This window comes from Neoarius graeffei, chromosome 10 (assembly GCF_027579695.1).
Source record: "Neoarius graeffei isolate fNeoGra1 chromosome 10, fNeoGra1.pri, whole genome shotgun sequence".
In the NCBI taxonomy this organism is placed as follows: domain Eukaryota; kingdom Metazoa; phylum Chordata; class Actinopteri; order Siluriformes; family Ariidae; genus Neoarius; species Neoarius graeffei.
Window position 1 is genome coordinate 27,116,979 of NC_083578.1, and position 12,034 is coordinate 27,129,012.

Below are 12,034 nucleotides of genomic sequence, written 5' to 3' on the forward strand. Positions count from 1 at the left end.
ATGAATTCACTTGATTAACAATCACAGACATTTACATCAGCTAAATCAACTAAATTTGCTAGAAAATAATATAAATCCCTGCACATTAATTTGGTTTAGGCTGTTGAGTGATGAGGTTGAGGAAACGTTCGAAGTGGAATTCACAGACCATGATGACAGTGCTTGCATTTCTACCTTCGAATATTTTCCCAGCATTTCCAGTGTTTCCAGGGTTAGAATGGTAGTGTTTTGTATTTAATTACAGTAAATAGATAAATAAATACAGCCTTCTGGTTTAGGCCACTCCCACTTGGGATGCAAATCAGAATATAGACAGTACTGTGCAAAAGCCTTAGGCACATGTAAAGAAATCTCGTCTCGTCTTCTTCCGCTTATCCGGGACCGGGTTGCAGAGGCAGCAGTCTAAGCATGGAAGCCCAAACTTCCCTTTCCCCAGACACCTCGGCCAGCTCCTCGGGAAGAACACCGAGGCGTTCCCAGGCCAGCCGAGAGACATAGTCCCTCCAGCATGTCCTGGGTCTTCCCCGGGGCCTCTTCCCTGGGGGACATGCCTGGAACACCTCCCCAGGGAGGCGTCCAGGAGGCATCCGAAAAAGATGCCTGAGCCACCTCAGCTGATTCCTCTCGATGTGGAGGAGCAGCGGCTCTACTCCGAGCTCCTCCCGAGTGACTGTGCTTCTCACCCTATCTCTAAGGGAGCGCCCAGCCACCCTGTGAAGGAAACTCATTTCCGCCACTTGTATCCGCGATCTTGTTCTTTCGGTCAATACCCAAAACTCATGACCATAGGTGAGAGTCGGAACGTAGATCGACCAGTAAATTGAGAGCTTCGCCTTTTGGCTCAGCTCCTTCTTCACCACGACGGACCGGTAAAGCGACCGCATCACTGCGGAGGCTGCACCGATCCTCCTGTCGATCTCACGCTCCATCCTTCCCTCACTCGTGAACAAGATCCCGAGATACTTAAACTCCTCCACTTGAGGCAGGACTTCTCCACCAACCTGGAGAGGGCAAGCCACCCTTTTCCGGTCGAGAACCATGGCCTCGGACTTGGAGGTGCTGATTCTCATCCCAGCCGCTTCACACTCGACTGCAAACTGCCCCAGTGCATGCTGAAGGTCCTGGTTTGAAGAAGCCAACAGGACAACATCATCCGCAAAAAGCAGAGATGAAATCCTGTGGTTCCCAAACAGGATTCCTTCCGGCCCCTGGCTGCACTGAGAAATTCTGTCCATAAAAATTATGAACAGAACCGGTAACAAAGGGCAGCCCTGCCGGAGTCCAACATGCACTGGGAACAGGTCTGACTTACTGCTGGCAATGCGAACCAGATTAGTGGATTGGTAGGGGATTGGTGCAGTGTGGATTGGGTGGCAGTCGAAGGCAGGGGCCTCGACGACCTGATCCCCGGACACAGCGGCTGGCTGTTGGGACATGGAATGTAAAGAAATGCTGTCGACCAAAAACGGCTTTAAAAAATCATGAAATGAAATGTTTCAACTTTTAAAAAATACTATAAACAGCAGTAAGCCATAATAAATGAAACAAAGTCAGTATTTGGTGTGAGACGACCCTTTGCTTAAAAAAAAAAATCGTAGCTTCAGGCATAATGAGTGCAGTTTGATAAGGAAATGAGCTGTAGGTTTTACTGAGCATCTTACAGAACCAGCCACAGTTCTTCTGGACACTTTGACTGTCACACTCGCTTCTTCATTTTGCACCAAAACCCAGTAGCCTTCATTATGTTTTCTTTTTTAATCTGAAAAGTGCTCTCTTGTGTAATATGCTGCTCAGATACAAACTTTTTTTTTTCTGTAACATTTAATTTTGTGCTGGAAAACGAACGTTTGGAACTCTAAAATATTTTTGTACTGACTCGATAATGTAGAGGTCATAAAATAGAACTCTATAACAAAGTTTGTATACAAAAGAAGGTGCCTAAGACTTTTGCACAGTACTGTGTATAAATATTTGGAGCAGATGTAGATAGCGGCATTGTGTTACACTCTGTGTGCGTGTATACCGGTATGTGTGTGTGGGAGCTGACCTTCTACTTTCTTTCCACAGAGGGACATACATACTGTATAATATTGGTGATAATGCCTTACCACAAGTGCAGAAAAGGGAATGGATCAACAATCAATTCAACTTTGACAACGTTCTGAAGGCTATGTTGGCTCTCTTCACTGTGTCAACCTTTGAGGGCTGGCCATCGTAAGAGCACCTTCGGTCTTTAAACCGCACACATACATACCTGCATTCATAGAGTAACATATTTAGTAAGCTTTACCAAATGCAGATGCTGTTTTGAACCAGTTATTTGATTTTACCTTTATTATCACCTTTCTGACTATTTGTATTTTCCCTCAAGCCTCTTACACAAGGCTATAGACTCAAACCAAGAAAACATGGGGCCCATATACAACTATCGCATCGAGATCTCCATCTTCTTCATCATCTACATTATCATCATCGCCTTCTTCATGATGAACATCTTTGTGGGTTTCGTCATCGTCACCTTTCAGGAGCAGGGAGAGAAGGAGTACAAGAACTGTGAGCTGGACAAAAACCAGGTCTGAAAGCTGATGGATTTGTGAAGTGTTTTTCTTCTCATTAGGCAGTGATGTAAGCTTTATTTAATTCAGGCTGGAGCATTTGTTTTCTGCTTGATTTTATCCACACAAGCAGGATTGTAAGTCTTACATAGTCTTCTGGTCTGTTAAGTTGAATAAGTAAAAAACTTTTACTTCAAACTTTTGCTGGAATGTTGGTGATGCTGCAGTGTAGGAAAAAACATCTCACTCTAATGTCTGAATTTATAGTGGTATTTGCTAGTAGTGGTCTTGCAATCAAATCTTTCCTGCCCTGTCCTTAACTGTCTTGCCCTTTCCTGTCTTGCCCTTTCCTGTCCTCTCCTGTCTTTCCTTTCCTGTCCTGTCCCGTCCTGCCCTTTCCTGTCCTGTCCTGCCCTGCCCTTTCTTGTCCTGTCCTTTCTTTTCCTGTCCTCTCCTTTCCTTTCTTTTCTTTTCCTGTTCTGTCCTTTCCTTCCCTCTTTTCCTTTCCTCTTTTAGAATTCCTGCCCTAATATTACCTTTCCTTCCCTCTTTTTGCTTTCTTTCCCTCTTTTCCATTAATTTCCTTTCCTTTCCTCTATTCCCTTTCCTTTACTTTCATTTCCTCTATTCACTTTCCTTTCCTGTCCTATTTTTGCTTTCCTTCCCTTTTTCCTTTCCTCTCATTTCCTGTCCTTTCTTTTTTCCTTTCGTCTTTTTCTTTTCCTTCCCCATTTTTGCTTCCCTTCCATCCTTTTCCTTTCCTTTTCATTTCCTTCCCTATTATTTCCTTTTCTTCCCTAGTTTTTGCTTTCTTTCCCTTTTTCCTTTCCTTATCTTTCCTTTCCTTCCCTTACTTTTCCTTTTTGCTTCTCTTCCATTTTTTTCCTTTCCCTTCCCGTTTTCCCTCTCTTTCTCTGTTATTTAATTTCTTTTCCTCTCCCTTCCATTCCTCTTTTCCTTCCCCTTTCCTTCCCTCCTCCTGAACTGAAATACAAATTAGGTATTTTTAAGTTTCTGTATTTGCAGCTACTCTACTGTACTTATTTTGTGTTTTTCTACCTCTGTCTCTTCCTCGCCAGCGTCAGTGTGTGGAGTACGCTTTGAAAGCTCGTCCATTACGGAGATATATTCCAAAGAACCACTACCAGTATAAGTTCTGGTATGTGGTAAATTCCACTGGTTTCGAGTATGTCATGTTCATCCTCATTATCCTCAACACACTCTGTCTGGCTGTACAGGTAAGGAGCAAATGTTTCCTGAACATGTAATCTTTTCTGCAGAATGGCGAAAAGAAATGTTGCTTTTAATTGTCCTGCAATGTCGAAATTAAAGCTATAATGTTTAATAGATGTATTTCTTTTAACTCTGTCACTGTTACTGTCCATACAGCATCATGGCCAGTCTCAGCACTTTAATTATGCTATGGACATTCTCAACATGATGTTCACAGGAGTCTTCACAGTGGAAATGATTCTTAAACTCATCGCCTTCAAACCCAGGGTATGACACCTAAACTTCCGTTTCAGAGAGACTTTTTACAATTACACGCTAGAGAATTGTTCCCTAGAATAGGATTTTAATCATTTGAAGGGGTGTTTTGTGATGGTACTGGAAGGAATGTAGGGTTTTCTTCTCTTCCAAAATTCCAAAGGTTCCCTTAGTTTTTTACTTTTGTCCCAAGATCTGTTAAGTTAATCCGTCCATATGTATTCTCCTGCCCCTCATTCCCCTCTCCCTCCTTTCCGGCTGGATGTTAACCCTCTTTGCCTAGGGTTATTTTGGCGATGCCTGGAATGTGTTTGATGCCCTGGTCGTGATTGGCAGCGTAGTACACATCATTCTGAGTCAGGTAGATGTGAGTACAGTCCCCACCCCCAATCCCCTAACTCCACTCATCCTCTTACCCCTTTCTCACTCTGGGCTTGTCAATGTAGGGCACAGGCCTTCCTTGTACTGTATATCACCTCTGCAAATTCTATGTATAAGGAGTTTAACCACCAGAGCGGACACCATAGATCCAGGAAAGTGTCAAAATGTTCTTCAGTGGCTCATCATTGAGGCTGATCTATCGAAACTGTATCTATGGTAATCATGCTCTGCTTGGGGGGGCACTGTGTTTGCAAGAATCTTAAACAGAATTTACATTCACTTGTATTATTATTCGGCACGAGCTACTGCTGGTAAAATCATGCGCTCTGATTGGTTCCTTGGCGTGCAGAATTTTCCTGTAATACCCGTGGGCGATTATGGACTTTCTTTCAAAGGCACCGGCTTTCAGTGTTGCAAAAAACAACCAAATAAGATGAATTGGAAATCAAAATGGAATCAAAAATGGCTGAAACACAAAAGATAAACAAGAGCCACCAAGTTATTCAAGAAATGAGCAACAAAGAGCATTCAGAAGCCGTTAATCACGAACAGAAATGAAGTTTTGAAACCACTAGCCGTTTATTCTGCATGAGTGACTCAACTACATTACAAATATGATGTGACTGAAAGCAGCGTCACGCCTCGTTATAATGACCATCTATTTTAATCTTAGAAATAAAAAAGCCATATAATAAACTCCTTATTAACCTCACTTGCTCAGTCTTTACGGGAAAATATCAGACCACTGTCTTTTTGTACTGACCGAGCCGCAGGTGACCTTAGCCTGATATTTTCCTCTAAAGACTTCACGCTCAGTTAATAAGTAGTTAATAATGGCTGCAACAGGTTTGAGAACCAAAGTAGAGCATTGCTATATGCAGTGTCTTGCAAAAGTATTCATCCCCCTTGGTGTTTGTCCTGTTTTGTTGCACTACAAGCTGGAATTAAAATGGATTTTTGGAGGGTTAGCACTATTTGATTTACACAACATGCCGACCACTTTAAAGGTGAAAATTGTTGTTTTATTGTGACACAAACAATAATTAAGATGAACAAACAGAAATCTGGAGTGTGCATAGGTATTCACCCCCTTTCGTATGAAACCCCTAAATAAGAGCTGCTCCAACCAATTCACTTCATAAGTCACATAATTAGTTGATTAAGATCCACCTGTGTGCAATCAAAATGTCACATGATCTGTCACATGATGTCTGTATAAATCAACCTGTTCTGGAAGGACCCTGACTCTGCAACACTACTAAGCAAGCAACATGAAAACCAAGGAGCCTCCAAACAGGTCAGAGACAAAGTTGTGATGAAGTATAGATCAGGGTTGGGTTATAAAAAATATCCCAAACTTTGAATATCCCAGGGAGCACCATTAAATCCATTATACCAAAATGGAAAGAATATGTCACCACTACAAACCTGCCAAGAGAAGGCCACCCACCAAAACTCACAGACTGGGCAAGGAAGGCATTAATCAGAGATGCAACAAAGACACCAAAGATAACACTGAAGGAGCTGCAAAGATCCACAGCGGAGAGGGGAGTATCTGTCCATAGGACCACTTTAATTAAGCTGTACACTCCACAGAGTGGGGCTTTATGGAAGAGTGGCCAAAAAAAAGCCATTACTTAAAGAAAAAAATAAGAAAACACATTTAGAGTTTGCCCAACAGCATGTGGCAGACCCCCCAAAATACATGGAAGAAGATTCTCTGGTCAGATGAGACTAAATTTTATCTTTTTGGCCATTATGGGAAATGCCATGTGTGGCGCGAACCCAACACCCTGAGAACACCATCCCTACAGTGAAGCATGGTGGTGGCAGCATCATGCTGTGGGGATGTTTTACATCTGCAGGGACCGGAAAGCTGGTCAGGACTGAAGGAAAGCTGGATGGCACTAAATACAGGGCAATTCTGGAGGAAAACCTGTTTGAGTCAGCCAGAGGTTTGAGAGTGGGACAAAGGTTCATGTTCCAACAGGACAATGACCCTAAACATGCTGCTAAAGCTACACTGGAGTGGTTTAAAGGGAAACATTTCAATGTCTTGGAATGGCCTAATCAAAGCCCAAACCTCAATCTAATTGAGAATCTGTGGCATAACTTGAAAATTGATGTACCCCAACGCAACCCATCCAACTTGAAGGAGTTGGAGCAGTTTTGCCTTGAGGAATGGGCAAAAAAATCCCAGTAGCTAGATGTGCTAAGCTAATAGAGACATACCTCAAGAGACTTGCAGCTGGAATTGCAGGAAAAGGTGGTTTTATAAAGTATTTTGACTTTGTGGGGGTGAATACCTGTGCACACTCCAGATTTCTGTTTTTTCATCTTGATTATTGTTTGTGACACAATAAAACAACAAACAAACAAAAACAATTTTCACCTTTAAAGTGTTAGGCATGTTGTGTAAATCAAATGGTGCTAACCCCCCAAAAAATCCATTTTAATTCCAGCTTGTAATGCGACAAAACAGGACAAACACAATACTTTTGCAAGACACTGTATTCCTGAAAGCTCTAGTTTGCCATGTCTGCTGATGATGTCGCAAATACTGCTGTAGTAACTGTTTTGAACTAGGGAGTGGAATTTTACGTGGTGAACACAGACAAGCAGAGTGATCCATACAATAAAACGTCCCGCTGTGGTTATAGTAAATCTAACCTTTTTGAACTGCTGCGTCCAGGGCAGCAAAACACCCTCGGAGGAAAGCACCGTATGGCATGTATGAGCTTACAAATGCCCATGAATGGCAAGTGTCACTGTAATTGATGGGGAAAAGAGAGTATGCCACCCCTCCCTCCCTGAGAACATAGGCCAGTTTTGCTCTCTCAAGCTCCAGGCAACAGTGGTCGCGTCATCGGGCTTCAAACGTTTCTTGTCTCACTTGAAGTTTTAAGCCAAAAAAACAAAACAAAAACCCAGCTTTTTGAGAAATCAGGAAGCACAAAGTCCTCTGTCCTGAAAACTTTCCTGTGGTAGAAAACGTATTGACTGTTGCAAAGTCGTTAAATATTAAATAAACATCTCCTTCGAGATAACTTCACCAGATCAACAATTATATATTTTTTTCTTTGTAAATTAACATGTTAAACCTTTTGTAGAATATTCACCATACAGGTTCCTGTGAATGAGTAGTTAGTATAGAAACAGTAATGTATTAGAACGAGAAGCCTATTCGTTTGAATTGCAGCCAGCACTACGCACCTTCTGTCCAGTCAGAATGGAGACGTCAACAGCGCTGTGGTCTGAAAGGAGATTAAATAATGTTGTCCAGGGTTGCACGTGCATTTTTCTTTCATGTGTATGAGGAAAAATGCATCTTAGCATTTGGCAACTCCATAAAGCTAATGTGTAGAAACACAGTGCTCCCTCTTCAACTCTATTTCAACGGCTGCACCATCATAACTTTGGCTTTCTTTTCTGTGTCTCTCTTTCTACCCTCCCCTTACACTTTCTTTCTTCTCCTGTGCCACATCTCTTGTTTGGTGGGTGTGAGCAGCACTATTTTACCGATGCATGGAACACGTTTGATGCCTTAATTGTTGTTGGTAGCGTCGTTGACATTGCAATCACAGAGATCAATGTAAGTAGTGGTGCAACATGTTTGCTTGGCTGAATCCCCCTCCTGAGTGAAGGGTCTTGCAGACTTTTCTTAGCAGACGCTAGCTTTACCAAAATTAACTCAAAGAACAAATATTCTGATGTGTTTTCTCACTTGAACATGTATTAAAAAAAAAACTCCAGGATATCTGCAATGCCCTACACATATATACTGACACACTTGATGTGTTAATGTTCCCGTGCTTTGCACTGTAATGTTCAATTCATGTGTTCTGGATATTTTCGACTTGCAAGTGTGTGTTTTCTGAAGTCATGTGCCTTTTTTCCAAATGTATACAAATCTGCATTTGTAGAAGTATTGTAAAAATATTAGCATTCCCAAGCTACATTTGAGTGCAAAATTTGTAAACCTTTTGGACAAAATTGAGAAAGAAGACGTGTTGTGTTCGGTTTGATAGATGTTCTATCACGGTCCCGTAACAAAAATGTGAACTTGTGATCACAAGTAACAAGTAATGTCAAATTGATATTAAGACATAAAGAGTGAATTTTTTAAGGATCAAGATGTATTAATGTAATGTAAATCTCGTCTAGTTTCTCCCAAATTTGGTCAATCCCTACCCACCAGCTAGCCTCTCGTACAACAGCTACCGTACCAGTTCAACAGAGTGAAGGTTAACGTACTGTCTCTGAAACGCGTGAATCCAGTCAGCTTTTCAAACTTCTGCTCATGTTGCAACACAGGGCAGCGTAACACGGGGGTGCGTTCGAAATGAGGAAAATGCTGTCTCAGGAGGATGTCTAACAAGACAGCAAGGCATCAAGAACCATTTAAAACTGATCAAACCCTTGTTTCCTGTCTTCTAAAATACCTTCCAACTGTCCCCAGTTGAAGGCAACATCGATGTATCCTCAATGCTGCCTGTTACCCGTAAATCTGTGCGGCAGCTCCTTCAAGCAACAGAAAAAGTAAAAATAAGATGGTGGACTGAATTTCACAGAAGTGATTTCATATACAAATATACGTTTTTGGGATTTGTTTAAAGGTAGGCTGCCTTTCAGATTTTTCAAGTGTAGGTCATGAAAGGAATTTTCCCTGACACTCAATTATTTTTGTTTAGTGGACTGAAAGCTACTGAATTTGAATCACAGACTTCCAATTTTCTGAGTTTTTTTTTCCTAATAGAACAATTAATGAATTTAGGGCCACATGGCCCTAAATTCTCTGCTATTTTTTCCTGCTTCACCATGACCCAATTCAAGATACTACATCATGCATCACGTGGTGGGCTTTCCCTGTTTGCGCAAGGCATTGTGGGATACAAATTTGAAACAGGAGAGAAAAATGGAGGATGTGAGTGTGTGAATGAACCGTGGAAGACCGACTACAGTAACGAAAAGTGAGAAGAAAAGATATGTTGCGAAAGAAAGGAAACGCAGGACCAAACTAATAAATATCGGCGGTCAGCGAGCACCTCTGTGTGATCAGCTGTTCATTTAGCGACAGAATGATGGAACTGTCAGTGCACGGTCAAAGGTAAACCTGTGCATGCGCACACGGACTTCCTCTGTCTGCTTGACTGGGTGAAGCGAGCGATTTCATGCACGTTATTTGCTCGGGAATCCCTTCAAATTAAATAATTTCCCAGCCACAGAACAGCCTGATATTTTGTGAGATATTACAGAAATAAACATAGATCACAATGACCAAATTTCAAAGGGAACTAAATTTCACTGATTTTATGAAATCGGAAGGCAGTCTCGCTTTAATTAGAGTTTTTGAAAAGTTACCAAGAACTAAACATTGTACTCTCTTATAACCCTGTGACTGCAGCCAAATAAACTTGTTTGATTTGATTTGTGAGGCATTTGTTAGCTAACTAGTTAACTCTTCGGCTTAGTTACATGACATGCTAACGTCACAGATTACCATAAATGCTATCCTGAAACGTTGTTCGAAATGAACATTCTTAATAGATGCCTTCAGTTGAAAGTCCTACCTTATGAGGCACCTGTCTATTATGGCACCAAGACAACAAGGCAGTAACCTTCTGTTTCGGACGCAGCCACACTCGAAGGAAAGTGCTGTCAACCCTCTTCCACATACATGAGCTCACAGACGCTTATGATTGGCTCATGTCGCTGACAGAACTCGTGATATTCCAAGGATAGGGTGAATATTTTTCTGTTCCTCCTTGCGCTCAGGAGCCTAATTTAGTTAATTGAATTAATTTGTTAATAAGTTTTTTGTATTTTCCTGTTGATTTTACCTTAGGTTTTGCATTGTCGTCTTGTTGTATGATACATGTTTCGCATTTAACATTTCCAATTCTTTTCAGTTGTCGGTTAAAATAAAAAAAATGTCCTTTTTAATACTCAAAAAAAAAACAGGTGTCGCAAACCTTTGCACTCAACTGTACATGTAAATACATAAAACAATTATATTCTGAATAGACAGGGGCGCCGTTGGGGGGGGGGGGAGTCGGGATGATTCTAAGGGCCCAACATTGACCGAGGGCCCTCAGAGGGCAATATTAATATTATTACCACATGTAAGTTAATTTAATAAAAAATATTTTTCATAATTTTCTCTCTCATATTGAGCAAATACAACAACCTTCTGGTTTGGTTTTCCATTTTCCGCAAAATTATTAGAATAGATAGTCTTTATATTTCACCCCTCTCCCTATTCATTACATGGTACAGTCTTGCGTAGGCAGAGCCAGAGCATGACACTGTGTTAGGTTTGTTGCTTTCCAATCCAGCACTAACGTCAGTTGCGCACGGTACAAGCAGAATTGATGGTGAACCATCAGTGGACACCATGATGAAGAAGTTGGGTCACCAGAAATGTAAAGAGAGGCAGCAGAAAGCTGAGAGAGAGAAAAAGGGCTGACAGTCAGCTAGTTTTTTTCCGAAGAAGGGTAGCCTATACATTTATTCACTGACCAGAGGTGGACAAAGTACCCAACTTCATTACTTAAGTCAAAGTACAGATCCCACTGGTCAAATGTTACTCCGATACAAGTGAAAGTTGTCCAGTCAATTTTTTACTTAAGTTAAAGTACTGAAGTACTTGCTTTTAAAAATACTTAAGTGTTAAAAGGACATTTTCTGTCAGTGCATTGTTGTATTATTGCCACAACGCTTACAAAACCTAATGCCTCTGAAGCAACCCACTGGATTTACAAAATGAACGCATGCTGTGCCATCAAGGTGGTTTAACGTTAAGCTAGTTAGTCAGTGACAGCCACCTGACATGCTAGCAAACTCTTTTCAAACTCAAAATCATATCGGGTAGCTAATGCTACTAAAAAAGAAAGATTTCTACATTCTGTTTATTTGGCAAGATTAGGCTAAAACATATTTCTGAAAGGACTTCAGATAAGTTAACGTTATTCATTTTAGCATAACTCCGTTTTTCCATACTAACTAATAGTGTCCAAGTTAACTAGCTATGTGTTAACGTTAGCTGTGGACAAGCCAATGGCAACTTGGTGGGCAAATCCATAGAAAGTCATTTGACTAACCAGACTGCATAGCTATTGCAACATTATCACTAGCTCTAAAAGCACAGACAACTTCACTGCAAGCTTTCTCTTGGAATAAAACATTTATATACCTCAATATGCTTCCGCAGTTTGGACGGCGGGTTTTTATAGGCCGTGATGTGGTTCATTTTAGGCAAACAAAGCAAACATTTTAAAATGAAATTAATCTTTAATCCTTTCAGAAAACTGAAACATGGGTTCTAGGTATGGCCATGAGTGCGTGCATTCCCCAGAAGAACCGCCTCCTTCCATTCTGCCATCAACTGATCATGTTCAAATAATGCTACTGGGAACTCATTGAACTTGATTTTATCCAGTCTATGGACGTGACGTGACCCTAGTGATTACTGATCGGCTGTCTCAGTGTCACCTGCAAAAAAAAAAAAAAAACAATCACGTTTTAGAAAAGAAAAGAAAAAACATCCACTTTCAAAGCTGCTTCATAGTAACGAGGACCTTGATAGAAATGTAATGGAGTGAAAAGTATGA

At 41.1% G+C, this 12,034-nt stretch overlaps 1 protein-coding gene across 14 annotated transcripts in view; it reads left to right on the forward strand.

The window, feature by feature from the left end:
- The window catches only part of cacna1db (calcium channel, voltage-dependent, L type, alpha 1D subunit, b), a 410,093-nt gene that overhangs the window by 332,851 nt on the left and 65,208 nt on the right, over positions 1-12,034 (forward strand). For 13 of the 14 annotated variants that reach the window (XM_060931662.1, XM_060931659.1, XM_060931664.1 and 10 more), the window contains 5 exons: positions 2,068-2,214; positions 2,372-2,573; positions 3,635-3,793; positions 3,945-4,055; positions 4,327-4,410. In XM_060931662.1, the coding sequence (XP_060787645.1) occupies positions 2,068-2,214; positions 2,372-2,573; positions 3,635-3,793; positions 3,945-4,055; positions 4,327-4,410 (703 nt within the window). The remainder of the gene's footprint in view (positions 1-2,067; positions 2,215-2,371; positions 2,574-3,634; positions 3,794-3,944; positions 4,056-4,326; positions 4,411-12,034) is intronic. The other variant, XM_060931661.1, reaches the window with a different exon arrangement.